Source organism: Ischnura elegans, chromosome 11, assembly GCF_921293095.1.
Source record: "Ischnura elegans chromosome 11, ioIscEleg1.1, whole genome shotgun sequence".
Classification (NCBI taxonomy): domain Eukaryota; kingdom Metazoa; phylum Arthropoda; class Insecta; order Odonata; family Coenagrionidae; genus Ischnura; species Ischnura elegans.
The window spans coordinates 53,796,276-53,819,708 of record NC_060256.1 but is presented as its reverse complement, the minus strand read 5'-3'; the positions used below and the strand labels follow the sequence as shown (position 1 = coordinate 53,819,708).

Here is a 23,433-nt window from a genome sequence, read left to right as displayed (position 1 = left end):
ACAAATTGGAATTTGGATTTCCCCTCTTTGGAAATATTCTTTGAGCAAAAATGGATTAAATGCATTATAATTTGAGTGCAGCCAAATTCTGCAATCCATGCACATTTGATACCAAAATGCCATCTCAAAGAGGAGCTAAGTTGGGAGACCAGATTTCAGCATTATGATGCTCAAATGCATTGGCGTGGTACAACTGGGAAAAATAAAGTGGTACCACAAATGCTTCTGCCGAAAATTTTGCTTCTTCACTGCTAAGAAGCTAATTTTCTAATTTACATATTTTCTAATCTGTAAATAATAGAATTCTACATGTTTCCATTGGAAAAGAGAGAATTAATAAGTACAATAATAAAGTAAAATAAAAACCCTGTGTAAGGGAGATTCATACAACACCCAGAAATATTATTAATGAACAAAGAGCAAAGAGAGTAGACAAATCAAATGAATATGTGAAATTCAAAGTGAATATGTACAAATCCTTTGTCAAAGTCCATTGTCTGCAATACATGTTAATCGCAATGTAAAAGCAGTCATGTAAAGGTGGAAGAAATATGCAAAGCTGCTTTCAGACATTATATTATGGACAGACTACAGTGGCATATTATTCTTAAGTATTGAGTTGACAACAGATATTTGAGCAGTTTTATTAATGAATGCTATATGGTAAACAAATGTCATCTCGATAATCAACTTAACAAGACTAAATTGAGATTAAACAAATTGTTTGCTACCAAATTGCTCTCTCAAGCTTCCTCCACAACAGGTTTTCAATAAGTTTATGTAGCCCAGTAAAATATGTAGTAGCAAGTGTACTTGCTAACTTTTCACTATATGAATAAAATTTGGCAGTAGTGTTTCTCATAAAAAATGGTTGATTGCCCTTTATAAGCGATATTAAATGAAAATTCTACTGTTTTATTATCCTTAAGCAGTGGACATCACAGATCTCGGCTATAGAGTTCAAATTTTGATCTTCATCCAAATTTTGTTCTCATATTAATTCATTTGCATTATATTTCAGTAGCAGGACATTCTACATGCTGATCAGCTGTATGATGTTATGCAGGAAAGAAAATTATATAGGAGACTCAAGTATTTCATGACCGATAGTACGGGTAGTGCCATTCATGCGCACATTCACAATGAAATTTAGTAAAAAAAACCAATTAATTTTTTAGTAATATTCATAAGGTTTTTAGCCAGATAAACATATTTTACAGGTTTAATCCAAAAGCATACTACAGAATATTGTCTTCAAGTGCAAATACTTATCACGGCCAAATGATTTCACTCGCTAGATCAATTTTTTAAGAAACAAAAGTTTTTTCAAAGAAAAAACAAAAATTAGCCAGTGGTGAGCCCTTAATGAGTAATCCACATGTACTCTCAAATTCCAAAAAATTTGCAGAAGAAGAAAGTTATTGCCATGAATGAGATACGAACCTGTATCCCTCTGAGAATGGATCATATTTTTATTCAATCTTTTTCTGCAATTCTTCAATCTTTTTAGCAAAATCACTACAATGAACAGCAATTTGACAGACAAAAATGCAATGGAATGTAAAAAATTGAGGAAAGCACGTAACTTGATTTAAAAATACATAATTAGACACCATTAAAAGGCCTCTATCAAACAAATGATCTGACTATGGATTCAAGTAAGATTTGTGTCACAGAAAATTGAGGCAAACAGAAGAATAGGAAGAATCAGCTGCAACATGGGGCAAGGATATACCACAACATATTCTGTGTTTTAAAAAGTGTAACATAACATTGTCTACAAGCTTTAACCAAAGAAAATAGATAGTGAAGAATTTAAAGATACTTAATTCAAAGATATTTCACAACTATATATTAAAGGTAAAATACTAACACAGAAATCAAGAAGCTAGGCCAAGCAATATTACTCACACACTGAGAATTCATAAAAATTATATGAATGATTCAACCAGCAAAAGGTTAGCAGAGTTAAACATCCTAGCGGTCAGATGATGTTAGAAATCTAATAAAGGTAATATCATGAAAATAATAACTGTAGTATTAACAAAAGGTTAATAAAATATCTGCTACTTGCATGATCTCATATTGCCAGGTTGATAGACAAGCAAGCCTAATGCACCCTCATCAGTGCTCTCCTGAAATTTTTTCAAGTCTTAATTGTTTCCATTTCTTCGGATTTTGCTCATCAACCTACTTGCATCGCTAAGTTAATATGTAGACAGATTTTTTAACCCAAAGAAGCTATAAGGATGCCAAAAAAATTGGTGTCTCCCAAATACAACTAGGCAAAGATGAAATACCAGATGAAGTTTCTGAATATAAGATAGTTTCCTTTGTAATTCGGTGAAAATCTTTGATATTTAACACAATGAAAGCACTTGTCTACTTCCACACTTCTTTCCTTCTACAGACCCTGGTTTCGGCACACAATGCCATTTTTATGGCATAAGGCAACCTCGAAAAATGGCATCACGAGCTGAAACCTGGATCGGTAGAAATGAAGAAATAGACAATGCGGAAAAAGACAATTATGTTAAATAGAAGTTTCTCAAAAAGAAAATGGCAATAGACACACTAGATTATTTAGCTATAATAATAATACAGAATGGAATCAGCAAAACTCAATCGTGGAATGAATCTCAGAAAAAGGTATTTTCACAAGTGCATTCACAAAAACCTAATAATTAACTCATCCATTGCAAGTAATTTATGACATGGCGTTGATAATATATTTTGATACATTATCACGAGGGACTGTTCAAGACAATACAGTAGATTCCATTTAATGGGTCCACTTGGGGCAGCCACTTAATTGGGGCAGATCTTGAAGAACAGAACCCAATAGAGGCATATCCCAGAGAATTCTCCGCTTAACTGGGACAGCATGCCGCTTTATTGGGCCATGAGTCGGTGACATAGACTCTATACTCACGACAAAATTAAAATTTTTGTTTTCAGAACACTATTTTTTTATACTTTCCTCCTTTCATTTACTCTTATTTTTCACAAATGTTCCTATTCTTGCCCTATTTTGAAAGCTCTTCTTGTTATACTATCCGCAAGAGGATAAGACTTTTCTTTAATAGGAATTAGAAAAAAGACATTCATTCAGCGTCGCCTGTGGCTGTGAAAAATATTTTTAACAAAAATGTTATAATTCTTCAAAATGATAATAAATTAACTAAACTCGATGATTTATTAATCAAATTAATAGTTTAATAAACTTATGTTGCACTTAAACATTCTTTAGTCTTCTTTCTACCATTTCAAAGTTTTTTATGCCCATATACAAGAGAGTTTGCTTAATCGGGGCAGCCGCTTAATTGGGGCCAAGTGTACAAGTCCCGATTTGTCCCAATTAACCGGAATCTACAGTACATATCATCAAAACCACAACTGAGAGGTGTGAGAAATGATGGCATGAATGGTAAAAAGTTACATATATATATCACAACTACATAATAGACTAATTTCACACAATTGACCTACATCAGCTACCTTCCTCTAGACATACAGCAGATAATTTTGGGTAAATCATGGACACGAAAACACTTGCCTCTCTCCAGCCATGGGCATTCAGAATGGCTGAGAGTAATTTGGTCTCAGCTTGGATGGTTTTATAAGTCATTCCCAGGGTTAGAGCTGGAAGGGAAGGCTGGCGTTCAACCAAGGCAACACAACGGAAAGCAAGCAATGCACCCTTCTCGCCGAGTTTCCCTCCAAGTAGCCACGACGCTTCCTCGCTCAGCTTACTCTCTTCCCCTTCCTTGGCACTGCATAGCAGAAAACAGAGCAATCACTCAACATGGGCAGGAATTTTGATGCTCCTCACACAGATAAAATCAGGAATGATTACCTAAAAATATGTATACTACCCAGCTATTTTAATACGAACACTACAGATCAAAAATGTGAATACAGATGACATCAGAGACTCAAAAATATTCAACTGAATTAAGGATATGATGGTTTGCAGGAAAAACCATCCACATATCCACATACTGTTCTTACAATTTAATCAGTAAAACCAAATATATATCTCTAAATTTAAATATAAACACACTCTCCAATGCACCAATAATGTGATCAGGATTGATAACTTATTAGAAATTTGGAATTATGTAAGTGAAACCGATGATGTGTTCCCATTATCGAGCGAGACAAGTATAAATAAGCAAAGTGGAAGCATAAGTTGAGGCAAGTGAAATGTGCACACCACAATGATGTTTTTAGGAAAGTAGCAGTTGGGGTACTGAAAACAAGTTAAAGTTTCTATTAGTAAAGAGAAAGTACTCCAAGCACAAAAAGGAGAGAATTTTTGATGATAGCATCATACAAAGAAAACCTGCACAAAGTAAGAAATTTTGCTATCTCCGCTCTACACACTATTTGTAGAGCGCAAAAAATAGAAATTTGAAATCATTAAACAGTTACAGTAAAGCAGAATATTAAAAAAAAAATTCAAGCAAAACTCAATGATTTTTATCACTGCTTCAATGAATGATAAAGTCTTCATATGTATTAACATCCTGAATGTGGTGAAGGGTGGCCTTAGACACTTGATGACCACTACTAGAGAAAACTGAAGGGAAGGTATTTTTCAAGGTGATGAAAAGAAAACAGATACACACACTGGACATTCTAAGTGGAATTACTTTTTATGACTTTTCTTCTAAGAATTGGGACTTTTTTTCACAGTTCTCAGACCTCAAGCAGTGACTCAAAAAATGAAATAATTGAATATAGATAAATACTAATATTGTAGAATATGTGGTGTGATCAATCAAGCCGAAAAAAATTTGGTACTTGAATTTTTAATTTCTATTACATAATTAGCTTGAAAGGATTGTTTCAGACAAATTAATTTTAACTTAAGTCTCACTTATCAACAATTTAAACAAAAATAATATCATTTTGGGGAAAATGCTACCACAAAATGGACAGGAAAAAAAATTCCTAACATGAACCTAAAGCTGGAGTCACACAATCATTTTTTCCATCCCTCTGTGAGATAGCTAAAGCGATAGCTTGTTAGGGACCACTGAAATGATTACTTGACCTACCATTTTCATCATCACAATGTCATTTCCACTATCCCTTTTTCCATCACTTTCCATACTTATAACTGCAATTCAATTTAAAGCCAAGCGTGGCATTATAATTGTTATTAGCAGCCGTGCGTTCTGATTGGCTAAAGGATGGTGCCAGTGATGGTTTCAGCAACGGAAAAAGGGACATGCTGAGTGATGGAAAAAGGGACGGAATTTCCATCCCTCGAGCCATCGCAGGTAATGATAATGTGAAACGATCATTTTTTCTGCATCATTGGAGTGATTGCTGGAACTGTCCCTCATAACGGATGGAAAAAATGATCGTGTATTCAGGTTTAACTTCAGGAAGGATTTTTAACTCTTTAGCCAACATTTGGTAGAATACCAATGATAGTGTTTAGTAGTTATTGAGGGAGAGGCCGCTGGGTGTTGGCCTACCAGCAAAACTCCCAATCATGGTATGTATTAGAGTAGTTTCCTTTATCAAAGAAAACTAAAGGCATTGATTGCGATTCGTTGCCCACCATAAGTGTATTCATAACATACTAATTATTTGGTTTTAGAGATCCCAGTTTAGACGAATGTTAATGGTCAATTTTAACCTCATTTGAAAAAGGCCCCATATTAGCACCCATGTGATGCCACTCCACGTGACGTAACAGGGACCTAGATGCAATATGAGTAGTCAGGAGTTTTACATTTTCTGAGATGGTGATCTTCATGTACTTCAAATGGTGATCTTGTAATGTATGCTGATGATACTAATCATTTGATCGCTTGTGACAGAGATTTGTCTGTTGTGGCCCAGTCCGAACTGAACAACATGGCCAATTGGTGTACTCTGAACAGGGTGTCCCTTAATAGCAGTAAATCTTCATATGTACATACTTTTCCATCCATATCAGAAGAAAATCCTGTCATATCCATTATTGAAATTAGATTATGAGTCACTTATTTCCTCGCCTTCTCATAAATTTCTGGGTGTTTTTATTGACGAATCCCTTGCATGGGAAAAACACATTGATTTTGTGTGTTCTCGAGTGGCCTCAGGGTGTTATCTCTTAAGGAGAATCCTTCCAATCACCAACCTTAATGTGGCCTTACCTGTTTATTATGCATATGTTTTTAGTAGTCTTAAATACAGTGTGGTTGCCTGGGGTCATGCTAGTTGTACCACGCGACTATTCAAACTTCAAAAATGGGCTATCAGGATATTGATGGGTGTTAATAAATTTACTAGTTTTAGGCAATTTTTCAAAAAGCTCAATATCTTGACTCTTCCTTGTATTTACATTTATTATGCTTCAATATATGTCAAAGAGCAGCACCTTACTTTGGGTTTGGTTTTAAATAACGACGTGCACCTGTACAACACCAGGAGGAGCAAAGACTTTAAAACTGTGTCACACTATCTTTCATTATATGCAAAAGGTCCTTCCTACGTCGGCTGCAAATTTTTCAACCACCTGCCTTCGAATATTAAAGGTGTTAACTGCCTCCTAGATTTTAAAGTAAAGTTGAAAAGGTATTTGATATCTAATGCCTTTTATTCTGAAAACAAATTTCTTTCAATGTAATGTGTCTCATTGTATTCTCTTCTTTCTTTTATTTTGTTTATTTCTTTGCCTTGTCCTATACATGTATAAGTGTCCTGGGATGATTAAAATTATTATTATTATTTTTATTAAATTACCAATCCATGTATGAGGCACAGAGCTCAGGGAAACATCTCTTAATAATAGCTTCTTAAAATTGCCTAAGGTCAGAAAGTTTACTTCATTTGACAGGGTATTAATGACCCTTATTTAAGCCAAGTGCTACCTGCTAGCAGCCTGCATCCTGGCGGCGCTCATAGCCTCGCACCAAGATGGCCTCACACGGCAGCAGCTGGAACCAAAATGAAAATACATGGGCTTTACCCAGAATTCATACTTAGCCGTCACATTTTCGCGTGCTGGAGAATTTCCACTCTTCATTTAATCGCGAAAAATTGATATCGCTATTCAAAAATCTGAAACCATGAAATACGTACACCAGGAGTAATAATCTTTCGATTTAGGCAATTAAAAAAAATAAGAAATCACCCTATTGTAAATTCTCCCATTGTTGAGATGAGCGAGGGAGTCAGCCTGGCTTATGGCGATGGGAGTTTTGCTGTGTGGCCAGAGTAGTGCGGGTGGGTGTACCTACGGTGTGTGATAGGAGACGAGTGGCTCTGAGCCGAACCCTCGGGGGAGAGAAGAGCAGGCGCTACTCAACAAAAGGTAGGAACGACAGCTGGGTGTTCTCTCTCTTTTATTCTAATTTAAAAATACAGCCCATTTTTATTTGCTGGGGGTAGTAATTTATATTATCTATTGGGGCTAATAATTAAATTTCCAACTGAGAAGATGTATTGGCCACACACTTGTGGATCCTTGGGGCCAGATTCAACAAATTAACAGTGAATGGGAGTTTTTCTGGTAGGCCGACACCTAGCTGGGCCTCTCTCTCAATAACTACGAAACAGTTAGATTATTATATGACACAGAAATGTACATGTGAGCACACCAAATGCTCAATAGAAATGAAAAATCATTTCAAGACCCCCCTCCAGAGGTGTTAGGACACATTTACCATTTATAGAATTGGTATCTATTCTCTGTTTTGTTGAATCTCTGTCATCAACTGTAACTATTACATCATAAATTTAACTACCAACTTCTAAATATGTATCCCAAAAGTACTAATACCCTTAAGATTTAATTATTGAAAAGGGTTCATGCTAAAAATATTATTTATAGACTACCACACTTGAGGGCTAAAAATGCAGTCTGAGAAATGGTAGGAAGCAAAAAACTGATGTAAAATTAAAAATAAAATTGAAATCCAACCAAATTAACTACTTAAGTTAGTTACTTAAGAGTTAAATTGACTACTTAAGGAAGCAACAGATTAAGTTCTGATTTTAAAGGACAGATTAATTGATACTACCTATTGAATAAAGACTAAATATAAAACTTATATGAAATCAATGATAATACAGCAGAAGCCCAGTTTAACTAGTGCTCGTAATTCCTCAGAAATTGCTCGTAATCCCTCAGAAATTACTCGCAAAATCGAGCACTCATTGTATCCGAATGTGTTGAATAAAACCACCGAAGCCTTGTAATCATTTGTATTCACAGTTTTTATTTTGTTTCCGCAGTATTTAACAAAGTTAAACATCTAAAGAGTCACTATCAGGCACAATCAAGTTGAGTAACAACATATTTAAAGAAAGATAAAGGGGATTTCCAATTTCATAAAATATTAATTTTGCCAGTTTAGGTTATTTTATTCCCATTCTTGTATTTTTTGATCGAGAAATATCTGTCGTAATACCGAGTGTACACTGGGGAAGGAAATTTTTGACCTCGCTTAATCCGTTTTATTTTAAATGTAAAAATTAGGCCGTTTGGTAGTAAGGCTATCACTCACTAAAATGTGATTATCTTAAAATGCCGTACTCACTAAACCAAGCTTCCACTGTAATTATGAAATTAATGATCTTCAAATAACCTAATTAAATCAGTATTAAACACAAACAGTTAAATAGGTAGTTTCAAAGACAGATAAAAATAAGGTGGCTCCAGTGCTTCTGACTGGTCCACAGGATAAACATTAGGTTTCTGTGGGTAGTATTTACATAGTTAAAAATAATGAAATGGAAGTTTTTTTTCCTACCTAAATCTAAAAATCTATTTCCAATTATCATTGACAACACCTTTACACATGGAAATTATTTTCTCAACATATCTAATTCAATTTTAAATTATGACGATGAACTCGCACATGGTGCAAAAGTGACATTATTTAACAGAAGATTTCCATTATTGTGGTAATTAGAGGAAAGGACTCCGATAATCTTAACGTAAAGAGATGGTATCACAAATTATTTAGATGCACGTGACAAGATGGCAGAAACAAAAAATAAAATTTCCTTAAAAAATGAATTTAAGATATCATTCTACATATACACATGACCATAACTCTATTCAAAGATGGTGAACTAAAGCTTCAAATATTTCTAGGATTAATTCAAGAAAATTAAATTAAGCTAAAGCACATAAAATTTGCTAATGAGGCTGAAATTTATATGAAAATCAAAATCACCTGTGGGGTAAATAATAATAAGGAATATACATAATTACCGCCGTAACTACGTTTCCAATGTTAGAGAAACAACATTTTAAAAGGGCAACTCCTCAGAAACATTATCTTCTCTATAACCTTGACAAACATATTTCCTAAACCACAGCATTAAAAGAAGTCACTTATCTTAAATAAAAAACAATATGATACTACACATACATTGGTACACTAATCACTCTATCTACATACTCCATACTTCCCAAATCCTTTTCAAATCCCCTTTCTCTCACATAGTAATTTTTTAAGACCATGCACATTTTCTCGTCGCATATTTGGAGAATAAAAAATTATTCCATAAAAATCAAATGTGAATGTTGTACTTTTTTCTTGGTTGAAGCTCTCTTGGGTCATTGTACATATGATGGTTGGTGATGTTTTTCGGTTGTGCCCCACATATTTGTTCGGTTTTTGCCTGACGTTTCATGGCCATTGCTGATCACTATTTCTCAGGGAGTGAGGATAGTCTATCTGTGGAGGGTATTTATATGGAAGGAGGATGAAACGGGAGGATCTCATGTGGAAGATGTAAATTAAGGAAAAAAGTATAGTATTTGGGTGCGATACCAAAAAGTTATTGTTACATTCCTTGAGATGGTCCCAGGAAAACTGCTTTGATAAAAAAATCCTATATTTCTCTATGTACTGGCTACAGCATACCAACTCTGTATACTGAGATATTTGGCAGTTTTATGATTCATAGTCATTAAAGTACACAGTGGTTTTAGGAATTCCAAAAATGGAACACTAGAGCATAAAAATGTTAAATTACTCAAACTTTAGGACATGCATAATAGGCATTTTCAAAACTGCCACATGAGAATCAAATCAAAATGTCACAAAGTAATAAACTCCATGCAAAAACCACAAGTACAAGTGAAATTTATACATTCCAGACTACTTTGAGTTCTCTTAAAAGTAGCCACACAACAGATGGTAGTAATGTCTATTGGCAAGCAGTGGCGTAACGACGGGGGAGGGGGATAGATCTCCCCAAAAGCCTCAGAAAAATAATAAAGTTATTTAAAACTATTATCTAGTACTGAAATTAAATAACTACATCCGCTTAAGGATACATTTTTAGTGCCAAAATGATGTAAATTGTATATCCGCGTATGTCATTTTTCAAAAATGTCTACAGACCACCACTCTAGGCCGTCCCATCTCCTCCCTCCTCCCCCGAAGCATATTCCTAGTTACGCCACTGTTGACAAGCATATGAAGTATCATAAGTTCCCTTAAATTCATTTCACAATTGATAAACAGCCTGAGCTGTGATTGGTGGAATATTTTACTTCTAGGTCTAGGTGATATTCAGTCAAGTTATGAGTTAAGTTACTGCGAATGGGGCTAAATCCTTCAGATATTCTATCACAGAATTTTTTAAAAAGTTTTCGCTACTGACATAAAGTATTACCTTTAGTTAGCCATTAAAAATTTGCCTTTTCTCTCACACCTAGAATTTCCTCATTACGTTGAACAATGAAAGCTACCGTTAAAGTGCGGAATTGAATCCAAACTTGTATGTGATCACTAAAAACTATACAAGCATGGAGAGATGTCAAAATTAAAATAAAATAGATACAATAGGTCTACAATTTCTTCGTACACAAATAAATTTAAAAGATTGCATATAATTATAGAGGCAAAATTGCCCATTCAACTGAAATACAAATAATCACATCATAAATGAATACATAATAATATGTTCACTACTGAGGATAGGTTGACGGAGTAGCCCAGTGCAAAAGCAATTTTTTCAAACAATAGCAGTGTTTTGAATTTTAAAATTAAGTGTAAGTAACTGTCCAATATAGTTCTATCATTCAACGTAAGCAAAGATTTTAAATTAGCTTTGGAACAGCATCATAAAAATTTCAACTGCTCATGTCATTTTAAATTACTGAAAGAAATATACAGTGAAATAGCTACAGCAGGATACTTCATCAGGTGGACATACCAAAGATATTTAGCACCTAAAGTGTCATTATCAAGAGGAAATATTAAGTACCAGAATTTTGACAAAGTTCAGTTTTAACATTTATGTGAATAATGTGAGTTAAAAAAATACAATTCATTTGAACACAATACAAATAAAAGCTCAATGGATTACAAACATCACATTTGGACAGTGGCGCAGCAAGGGGGGGTTTTGGGGGGTAATAACCACCTACAGAGCTCCGAGAAATTTTTAAGTTTAATCCATTTTACTTAATTGGATTGATATTACTAATAAAATAGTGTAATGATTGATAAAATATCCCTCAGAAAGCTGTAAAACTCACCATTTCGAACCATTTATCTTAAAATTCCACAATTTATTAACCTCGCACCTTCCGCTTATCCTGGTGGGTATTTCATACCCCCACACACCCCGGTATTAGTTGCACCTAACCCCCCCCCCCCCCCCCCCCCAGCCTTAATTTCTAGCTGCGCCCCTGCATTTGGATATCAAACACAGTTTTTGATGGTTAAAAATGAATAATCATGTTAAAATTTTTTCAATCTTCTTCCTTACAGTATTTTGATACACACGATCTTCACTTGATAGTAGTAAGAAGTCAATTATACCAAGCACCGTTAACCAAGCTGCAGATAATGAGACTGAAAATTCTGTTAGGTGCTTTACAGCTAAATATTTTTATACATGTATTTAGTTAAATGGTGGAGTGTGTAACAAGGTGGGTTACTTCAACAAACGTTGCAATGCAAAACCATGTGACCATCATTAACATTACACACTATAAATGGCTGGAAAATTCTCAGAACAAAATTATAGTCTGCACACTAGCCTAAATCTAAGATGCCAAATAACTTGTAGCACCATAAATTTCAAAACGTTAGGCAGTAGAAGTTACCAAAACAATTTCCAGTATTCTTTTCAATTTTTGAAGCACTCAATTAGGAACATTTTCTACTCTTCTAGCGACTACCATAATTATTTTTTAAATGACGCTCCTTAGGCGAAATACTACAACATGAGTCTTATTCTTAAGGATTATTTTACATCAAGCATGAATTTCAGGACAATATGATGAAGAACTATAACAAATTTTTAAAAACATTATTCATTTAGGTAAATATTTGGAAGAGGGGATTGATAGTTGAGGTCATTTATATGGATGGGTGGAGAGAAAGCAAACGTCTGCATTAGACTGCTCTTAACAAAAGGTGAAAGGATTTAAGGGGAAAACGGCCTATCTTCAATCTATTGGACATATATACTGCAAAAAAGTGCTGTACACAACCCCTTTCACTTCTATACAGTGGAACCTCGTTAAAGCGAGTACGGGCTATAGCGACACCCCCATTATTACGAGAGATAGCCGATGCACCGTCAATTGACCCTATAATAAGCGTGTTAAAAAATTCGTTTTTACGAGACCCTTTCGGTGTTGGCTCTCGCCATAGCGAGGGTTTCACCGCCGGAAGTCTTTCATCAAGACTCCTTAACCTCTGTAACTGCTAGCGATCTGTTAGAAATGAAGTTAATGGAGTGCTCAGTCTCAAATTTATGTGGTAAACCGTCGTTCGATAAATATAATGATTGACGAAACAATGCTTTGCATGATTTTTATTCAGTGCGGCGCTTATAAATTGTTTGAATAGTTAGTCGTTATTTGAGTAAGGAAATTAAGTGATGCAAAAAAACATCGCCTTTCGTCTGGATTTATGCTTACGTTTATCGGATAGATGTTTATCTGTCACCGCACCACTCCTGTTCCTGTATATCTGTTCGCAACAGGTATATTGGCTATTATTTGCTCCACCTCCGGTAAAGCGACAATTCGCTATAGCGAGTGTTCATTAGTGCACCGTGGGGTGTCGTTATATCGAGGTTGCACTGTACATATTTTCTGAATACATATCGTGCTCATGTCCTCTATTTGTATTTTCTTTGGTTCTTCTTAAATGGAATGGTAATTAATGAAATGTTATTTAGTAGTTTGTAATCAGCATAGAACAGTGAAATAAAAAGTCATCATTATTTCATATTGTTCACAAACAAATCTTCTTCCTGTAAGAACATCGAGAACACAGCTATCGCTACTTGCATAAAATCATTTCGTTCCTTCCAATGCATCATATTTCATCAAATATGTGTTATTTATGTAAATTAAGGGTGTTTAAACATTCTTAAACTTTCAAAATATTTATATTTTTCCCCCTAAATAGGACTAAAAATATGAAATTCTGATGACGAGCTACACTCGTCATTTCAGCGCAGGATTTAATGCCTCTAAAAAAATCACTCGAGCAGAGATTTATGTCTGTAAAATCATTAACATATCCGCTACAACGGGGGTTCACTTGGCAGGAGATCACTAACCACAGGAAATTTTAACCACTACACAAAATCAAATCCAAAAATTATCTACACAGACATGGGTATACCCAGCAGGGGACAGGGGAGGGGGCAGCTGTTCCCCTAGAAGCAAAAGTAAATTTAGTTCAAAACGAAAGTTTTGAAAAAAATTTCTTTAAAACTAAGAAAAGTGATTTTAGCATATATGTAACATGTAATTTTTATCAGTTTCGGAATAGGAGGGCACCAAAGATTTCCAGGCTAGAGGGCACACCGGGATACTGGGTGTCCCGGCAGCCAGGCACGGGCCTGATTAGAGACAAAAAACTTGGCTTGTATACATCATACATGGTAACCAATGCCGTGCAACCAAAAGTTAAGAGTGACTAGTGGGTCACACTCGCTAGACTGGTGGGTCACCTCACAAAATTGCCGACCATACGCAACTTGGACCACCAATTATGATCAGAGATAACCCTCCGTGTGCAATTTTGTATGAAACACAAATATTCCATACGTTACATACCCCACTCCCAGACTTCACTTCAGAACGGAGTTCTACAGTTAAGTTAAAAAATGGTATTGGCACCACCTAGGAGGTGCTTCCTCGTGGCCTGGCCTCACTTCAATGCTAACATTGCGAAAGCCTAGAAGTTAATGAGTCACAAGTCCCTGCAATGGGCTCAGGCCACATTTGTGAGGTACTGTACAGGAGGGCCTCTTCTGGATGTTTCAGGATGTGGTAGACGAGACAATTTTAAGCATATTTTGTCTGCACCTATGGGGTCACAGTACTGAGCTATGGCAACACAAACTTTCTTTTTGGATGCACCATGCAGTTACCATTAAACAGTTTTTCTTGAGTATACAGCTTTCTTGACATTTTATTCAATATTATTGATTTTTAAGGATATAAAATAATTGATGTTGAATGAAAATATGCGATTATAATTATCTGAAACATTTAATCTCAAAATGGGTGAGATTGTAGTCGTATAATTGATACTCGCTCAAAGTTCAAAGATTAATTGTTTCAGACAATTAATTATGCTTGCACATTTTTGTCCAACCATAATTATTTTATGTCCTTTTTATATCTAGACTGTTAATTATAGAGTCAAAAAGGCTGGATACCCAAGAAAAACCGTTTCCATGGTAACTGCAAAACACATTTTAAAAATGTTCGTTTTGCCATAGCTCGGTAACAAAGAAGTTGTGACCCCATTTTTATGGGCAAAAAATGATTAAAATTATCCCCACTACCACCTCCGTAAGTATTTCAGATTTCTCCTGAATCACCCGGTGTATTGTTCCCTAGCTACAGTGGGCCTGAACCGTGGCTGTTTAATATTTCTATTTTATAATTATAATTATTTTCTCCATCCCCCTTAAATAATTTTCCCCATCACCCTATCCCATCTGCAGAAGGCTCCCTTGTGTGGCACTGGCTCCAGGCAGAGACAAGAAGAAGAGCTCTACTCGTAACCCACTGGTAGGTCCCACACAGTCTGAAACCCAGACAGGAGATTTAGCTCTGCACTGAGTGGTTAATAAATTATTTCTAGAAACGTTTATTACTAGTATGAAATACAAAACTAAAGCAGGATGTAATTAAAAGGAAAAATCGATTCCCCATCCTGAAAGTGACTACCAATCATCACTCCAAATTGTTAAAGTTTTGCAAACCATCTAATTTACACCAAAAAGCATATCGTTGAATATATATAATTTAGATTTCCCTAGAGCCTCTTGAAGTTTCGACGTAGACTAGATAAATTAGTGAGTCCAATAAATGAGAAAAATTTCACCTGAAAATGCTCTAGCATACATTAAAAATTACTGACAGCCAATGAGCTAAACAGCAAAGTAGTATTTCAGAAACAAAATCCAGCCGTACAGCAAGGCACGCAAGCAGCAAACAATGTGCCAAGCACACAAGGCAAATTGCGCAGAGGAGAGAGACGATTCAAGATTAAGAAGATAGTAAAGAAGAGATCTTACCTGACAAGGCCTGCTAAGGATAGAGAAGTGTTGGCACGCCCCCCTTTAAAATTCCTGGGACAGACAATGGGCAGAGGTGGGAGGGGATAGTCATTGAAAGGATGACTGATGAGGGACAGGAGAGTTTAGAAAAGGGCAAGAGAAGGGACAGATGACGGGGGAGGGAAAACAAAAGAAATACTGCCTAGTTTTACACAGAAAGTGAAAAAAAACAATAAAATCCGCGTAGAATTGAAAATGAAATGGCACACAAGGTTTCTATAAAACTATTAACAGAACATACTTCCTTTAACTTTTGCCCTCTTACGAAGTTATATACACAGACACAACATTGATTCCATGCAAAGCACGATGATTTTACTTTTTTTTTAGTTCAAATCAAAGAAGTTGATGTTCACTATTAGGATTTTTTCAACTAATTACACATTGACGCAAAATTTGACAAAAAACTTGCAAATTAAAGTTAAAACATAGGTATATGCAACAAATGAATTCTCACAGAACAACATTTCATGACAATGTACACATAAACATGACCATAAAAGCAAAAATATTGGAGAGGTGGCTTACATTTCAGTCTTCTTCTGAGTCTGATGTACAGCTGGCAGTTCATTGTTTGAAGCTGAGGTATCATTTGTTTCTTCTTTGAATGAGTTTTCTCCTCTAATATGCCTGGGCAATTCTTCGCAGACAACCTTCTCTTCGACCTCATCACAACTTCCAATGGAACTCCCCTGGCTGCTACTTTCTGTGCTGGCAAACTCCTCACGAATGCTAGGCGATAGTGTCCCTGAGAGAAGTTTTTCTCCAGATGAAATAGGCCTCCCAACTAGAGGAGCTTCGTGGAGAGGTTCCACTTGCATCTCTACCTGAAAATTAAAGTGGACATAAAGTAATCTCAATCCGAGGAAAAGGAAGCACTCCCTAGCAGTATAGGCTAAATCAAGCAACAACTCATGCCGCGTTACATACGGCTAAATATATGACTAAATTGGTTACGAATCGATTCCATTCGATAAACTAAACTTCATTGTGACATTCGCAATTAATAAAAAATCCAGAAAGACGCTATCGGGAAAAATTGTTTTTCCTGTAACCCACACGGCAGAAAATGATCAAAACTCTTCACTTGCCTAGGAAAACGTCATAAAAATGAATCGCAGACCAATTCTTCGAGCGTAAACTTTCGGTTCTGTCTAAAGCGGTGACGCTATGCACCACAAGATACGACAACGATCATTTCTAAAAGTAAACAACGCTGTTTGTCTCGAATATTTAAAAGCAGGCAAGCAAAGCGTCGCTACAATTAAAGGAATATTGATTCGGCATTTCAAACCGTGAGTCAGCAGTGACAAGATTTAATCTCCTGCGCGCTAAATAAAAAAATGCCGACAGTATATAAATAACTGGAAGTGGATGCGGGGTCGTAGACACCGGGAAGTTTGACTTGCCCAATAAAGTAGTTGGGCGGGGCTTAATCGCCCAATTTACATGCGATAAGCACCTGGCATTCTCGGAACCTATTCTAGGCGAAACTTCCGGGTCCTTCAAAATCTATAACAGGAGGGACTTACTGGAGGTGCCGATACAATTCGGCAATTAATTCAAGAAGGCCATGAAGCAAAAACGCAAGGAATCTGGTTAAATAACTGACATTCTGGCGGCATCCCTCAAGACGATAATGTAACCCAGAGCACTGGTTGAAAATAAAACGAAAACATAGAATTGCACTAATGCAGTCTGGTAAGCCTATTAGTCACGCGGCAGTTTACGTAATGACAAAAATATAATATGCACAGTAGATCATACAGTCTGTCATGCCAACATGACAGAAGCAGTGGATCATAGTATCCTTTGTAATCAACTAAGTTCAACAATATATTTAATGACAAAAAATACTAATTCCAAATGGAACTTAAGATTTTTGACCACATAAACACCAAAATGACATTTTAAAACATGATTTTCTCCAAGAATATCAATGATGTTAAACTGGAAATAGATGAGTCACGGGAAATATGCGTTCAGTCAGGAAAAAAATATACATGGATTGACCGTAAAACTTGAGTTTTACAAACAATTTTAGAAAATTATGAAGCCTCAATTAGTTAATTTTCAGGAGATGCTTCACCTTTATCATGTCCAATTGATATCAACTCTATCTGGCTACTTACAAGGTACTGAGCTTTTCGAATTCCATATGATACGTGAAAAAGTGGCAAGAGCACATGAAATTTCGCAATTTACCTCTTTCTCTCCCCATTCACGGCCTAGTTAACTGCCTGCAGTTCTCGGCCTATTTATGGTAAATATGAGATCTCATGAACCTCGAGAATAGGCGAAACAGTGGACAAGCGCACCGCAAAACTCTGCAGTGGATTTTTGTCGTCTGCTCCCCCAGATTGTACTGCACTATAGCGCAAAATTTTGAAGGCCATCACTGCGCGGTTTTAATTTATTAAGCTATTTTTATGAAATGAATTTTATAGATGTAAATAATTATAAAATTTATGGTAATGCATTGAATTTAGAGTGACCTTTCGAAGAGCTTCGAAGTTCTATTGTTTTTTTTATGGTAAAAAAGCCTGTCACCTGTGGCGACACTTGAAAACGTACCAATTTTTTACTGCAGCGTTAAGTTGGTGTTGTGACAAAAATTTTCAGACGGTTCATTCAGAAGATAAAATAATTGCTGATGAATCAACAGTTTTGAAAACTAGGGCGAGGAGTAGCGCTGAAAACGAGTGTATATGGAATGGCGTTGAATCAATGAAATTACATGGTAAATGGCTGTATTCGTTCATAATATTTTGCGATCATATGTTGGGTCGGTATGTTCATTGCTGAAATTAAGAAAGTCTTTTTTACATCCACTGCGATGTAATTTTCCTCTTTATAACTCTCAACGCTAAATGTTACTTTTAGACTTACATTTTAATTTCGAAGTTGGTGAAAATTTGGTTATTTCTGCCATGGTGTTTTGTTCATTGAGCTTTTTTTTTTATCTTCAAATGAAAATTGTATAAGAAAGAGAGGCCATGTATAATAGTGCAGTTGAATTTATATGTCTATTAACAGCGCTGTTGGATATATATGTGGGGTCAAAATCCGAAATTGGGATGTATTTGCTGTCGTGCTATTTTGCTGAGGAAGGGAATGGCGGTTTGAAGGATAAGAAAACCCAAATACACGCGCAATTTTTGCCTCAGGGATCCAGAGGGGAGTCAGCAGCCCTCCGGATCAACACTAAGATGAATTACCATGGTTGAATTGAAACCCTCTTTGTGGTGTATACACTTTCCCTACTTCCTTTCTTCAAAATACTGGCGAATCAAAATATTATCTACACTCAGTCAAAATTAAAAGTTTACTCCTAAACCTCCACCAGTTTGTTGGTGGAAGTTTTGCTCCACCCAGAAGAACTAGCATGGGCCGTTAATTTTCAAGCTTCTAAATAGGCTACAGCTTATTGTAAAGGTGTATAATTTTTCCTGTCACCTTACTTACTCATTAGGAATTCTATTGATATGGTTTATATTTATTCATATGCCCATCATTCATCAATTCATAATACATCCTAATTCTGTAGCATTTCAATCCTATTATTGCAATCCTAGGATAGATGTGCAGTAGCACTATTTTTCTCTATCCCGTTTTAGTTCTTTTATCACCAGTAATTTTTCTTAATTATATTCTTCATTGTATGCCCCAGATTATTTTTATTGAAATGAGTATTATATTTGTCAATTTCATATAATAGCACATACCACTCTAAAATGAACACGTTATAAAAATATTCCAATTTTTATAGTAACAGGAAATCATTGTTGTTGTCAGGTCTTCATTCAATTTTGCCTGAATGAGTTAGTCACAGTTATTAACCTGAGATCAAGTGTTCACATCAGGCACTTTCATCCAACTCATCCAATTTTTAAGTGTTGCTCTCTTCACACTTTTGCAGGCGGTAGCTTGTTCTGGGAACAACTATCATTTTTACTCATCTTAACCAAATATGATCTGGGGTTATCAGCAATTCTCACTATAATACCATCTTTCCCCACATGCATACTTCATGGTCATAAAAAATTTGCAATGACATAAATAATACACATTCATTCTGGTGGTGTGAGCTCCAGGGGAGGATCCAGGATTTTTTCTGGGGGGGGTAGGGGAGGTGGTGCAAGGGTTCGACAGGCAAACGATATTCTCATACTTGAGATTAAAAACAAGATACAGTAATTATTGTACGAAATATTCTCATTTTAATATGAAAGTTATTAATATGAAATTAAATGAATGAGGCACTATAATACACCAAACATAATGAACATTATGATAACCATGTAAAAAATTCTGTCTATTTTTTAATTATCTGGGGGGTGGGGGGGAAATCTGCCTATGGTGAGCTCCCACCAAGCATTACTGAAAAAAAGGTAGTTATTCATTTGTGACTATCACGCTTGTCTAAAGGCCGTTTTACACGGTACACGCAATTGCGCAATCTGACGTACGTGCGAAGGCGCAATCAAAATTGCGTCGTGTAAAGCGGTGAATTGCTAGAACACATGCGAAAATGCGTGGACGTGAGACGGCAAAATAGCCCATGCTCTAATTTCGTTCATGAATTCGCGCAATTCCACGCCATTTTAGAAATCAATGCAGCTCTAACCTGCACAATTCCATTAACCTAACTGACCTCATCACAGCTTCGATATTACTTTCAGCATTTGGCAGCTGAATGCAGTAGAAGCTGGATGGAAAGTTTTTAAGTTTCTGGTTCCTTTAACTAAACACAGCTTAATTATTTCGTCTGCAACTATGAACATTAATTGAGTTTACCATTACATCTCTTATACGTTGACATTGTGAGTTGGCTGGAACCATTGAGGCAAATCTTTTCAAGCAATGAGATAAGTGTTAGTTTTAAGGTATAGGACATTGGAGTTGGGAAGGGTCAGTTGTAGTGGTTGTAGAATCAGTGACTAACTTTGGTTTAAACATGGAAAAAATATATACCGGATATTCATTCTTAAAGAAGGTGATTAAAAATTAGATAGATAGTGGCAGGTATAGATCAGGTAAACGATAGGATTCTGGTGGTAGAAACTGATGTGCAACCCACCAGGGGCGCAGCTAGGAATTAAGGCTAGGGGGGGTTTTAGGCGCAACTAATACTTAATCCTAACACTATTCTATAAGTAATACTGATCCAAATAAGTAAAGTGGATTAAACTTAAAAATTTCTCTGAGCTCTGGGGGGGGTTTTGTCCCCCAAACCCCCCCCCCTCACTGTGCCACTGCAACCCACCAACCTTATGTAGGTTCAAGTTTACATGCCCATGTAAACTTGAACCACCAGCAATCATAGGGAGTGAGAAGTAGATGAGGTGTTTGAACAGCTAAAGGAAATAATTAGGGAAATCCCGGGCAACAAAAATCCAGTTGTGATGGGGGACTGCAACTCCTCAGTCAGGGAAGGGAGGCTTGGAAATAATAGGAGAATTAGGTATAGGAATATGAAACAAACAACAGAAACAGTGACACGTGGAAGAGTCCAGGGCAGTGGCGTATACATATGAGGACGGGCACATTACCAAACATTGTAGAGCCACAATAGGGTAGTTTCCTTCATCAAAGAAAACAAAAGGCATTGATTGCGATTAGTTACCCAACATTAGTGTATTCATGATTTACAAATTACAGTGGAACTTGGTTATAACGGCATCGGCTGTAACGTCAACTCGGGTTCAACGTCACATTTTATACAGACCAGCCAAAATTGAACATTTTATGTTGTACGAAAACCCATTTATATCGTCAACAAATATTGAGACGCTCGGGTATAGCGTCAAAAATTTTGCGATTCTTAGGTTGCAAAAGTGGTAGTGTGATTGTATTATGTCCCAAAGTTAATAGAAACCATGTGTAGAAACATCAAAAGCAGAAACAGGTCACAAGCTGGACGCTGAGCTGGTGACGGGATGCAACTCTTTTGTTTAATTGGTGTCTGGAGGGAGCGGGGGCTGTCCCGCATACCTGGGTCTTATCCCTTCCCATTCTACAAGGTCACTGACACAGGCACACTGTATTGTATTGTTTGTTTCGTTAGTTACCGTAGATCATCAGTCACATTACAGTAAACAGTGTTGTATATAGCAGAACATTTGCATTTTTACTTTGTCCTTTCACTCAGATTTAAGGCTGCTTTTTTTATAACGTTACTCGTATATAACGTTAAAAATCTTCTCGTCCCTTTGATGACGTTATAACCAAGTTCCACTTTATTTGGTTTTAGAATTCCCAGTTTAGACGAATTTTAATGGTCAATTTTAAGCTCATTTGAAAAAGGCCAGATTGGTGGCCACGCAATGCCACTCTACGTGACATCACAGGGACCCAGACGCTATACAAGTAGATAGGAATTTTACATCATCTGAGATTACCAATGCATGCATGAGGCACAGAGCTCAGGGCAACATCTCTTAATAATCACCTATTAAAATTGCCTAAGGTTGGAAAATTTCCTTCGTTTGATAGGGTATTTATAATCCTTATTTAAACCAAGCACAACCTGCTAGCAAGGTACTCTGCTACCTGCTAGTTGCCTGCATTGAAGCGGCGCTCATAGCCTCGCACCAAGGTGGCCTCACACAGCGGCAGCCGGAACCAGAATGATGTCACACGGGCTTTTCCTAGCATTAATACTTAGCCATCGCATTGTTGAGGGATTGAAAAATTTCACTTTTCAATTCTCCGTGAAAAAATAGATATTGTCATTTAAAAATCTGAAAGCGTGAAATGCGTATTCCAGGAGCAATAATCTTTGATTTAGGCATTTAAAAGAAAATAGGAGACCACCCTATTGTAACTTTTTATATGGACATAACATTCCTTCACCATCTATTGCATGGAGACATTGACTCTAGTCATCTGGTTGAAATGATCCCTTTTCATGTCCCCATTTTAAACACTAGACAAACATTCGTGTTTTCACTCCATTATTCTAACAGAAATTACACTTCACTCACCCCTAATCAGAACTATGTGGAGCATTAGTAACTTCAAATGTAGTAACATCGACCTATATGCGTAATATATATCCAGAGAATATAAAGAGGAAACTACTTTTGCTTGTGGATTGACTTAAATAATTTGTTCATATGTATAATGATAATGTCTATTTACATTTAATAGATATGTGACTGTTCTATCTATTATTTTTACATTATCTTAGAAGTTATTTTTTACTTTTATTATTTATGTACTAACACCTGTGTTTATTTTTTATATTTACCAACAGTGTTTTTTGTAGAAAGTTTATACAACTAATGCTGTATGTCCAAGAGCTTAAAAATTTTCAATTTCTTTGACTTATTGTACATTTTTGTAATTGGGTAATTCTCCCATCAATAAATATTATAAAGTATAAGATGGCATTGTGTTTAATCAGATTGAATAAAACTTTCTTAAACTTCACATGTGACTTGATTATTTTTTTACTACTTTAAAAGTAAAGGTAACTCAAGATATCTTTTGCACCCCCCTTGTGTTTTTTCGGTATCCTCCACTGGTCTAGGGAATGCAGAGAGATATCAGAAAACAGTGGCGGATACAGGGAGGGGCTAGGGGAGCTATAGCCCCCCCCCCTTGAGTATCCAATTTACTCTTGATAAATTGGTAATTTTGTTACCTCCCAGGCCCTCCACCTAGCCCCCCCATCAGTGGCGGCTTGCCCATAAGGACTCTCGGACGCCGCCCCTCCCAAATATTTGAAAAAGTAAAAAAAAAAAATATCCATTAATTTATAATTAAACATCTAATTAATCAAAGTGTTTTTTCAGTCCCATACATCGAAAGTATCGGAAAAACACGAAAAGAAATGGCGCGAGAAGTTCGTATTTGTAG

The 23,433-nt window shown here is 36.1% G+C and overlaps 1 protein-coding gene across 6 annotated transcripts in view; it reads right to left on the bottom strand.

Moving 5' to 3' along the window:
* Positions 1-17,880, bottom strand: part of LOC124167558 (tubulin polyglutamylase TTLL5) — a 51,630-nt gene extending 33,750 nt beyond the window's left edge. For 2 of the 6 annotated variants that reach the window (XM_046545520.1, XM_046545519.1), the window contains exons 1-4: positions 17,660-17,683; positions 16,099-16,397; positions 15,529-15,633; positions 3,557-3,773 (exon numbers count right to left, since the gene is read on the bottom strand). In XM_046545520.1, coding sequence (XP_046401476.1) covers positions 3,557-3,773; positions 15,529-15,633; positions 16,099-16,397; positions 17,660-17,668 — 630 coding nt within the window. In that variant the 5' untranslated portion in view covers positions 17,669-17,683. The other 4 variants (XM_046545521.1, XM_046545522.1, XM_046545523.1 and 1 more) reach the window with 4 other exon arrangements.
* Between the last annotated feature and the right edge of the window lie 5,553 nt (positions 17,881-23,433).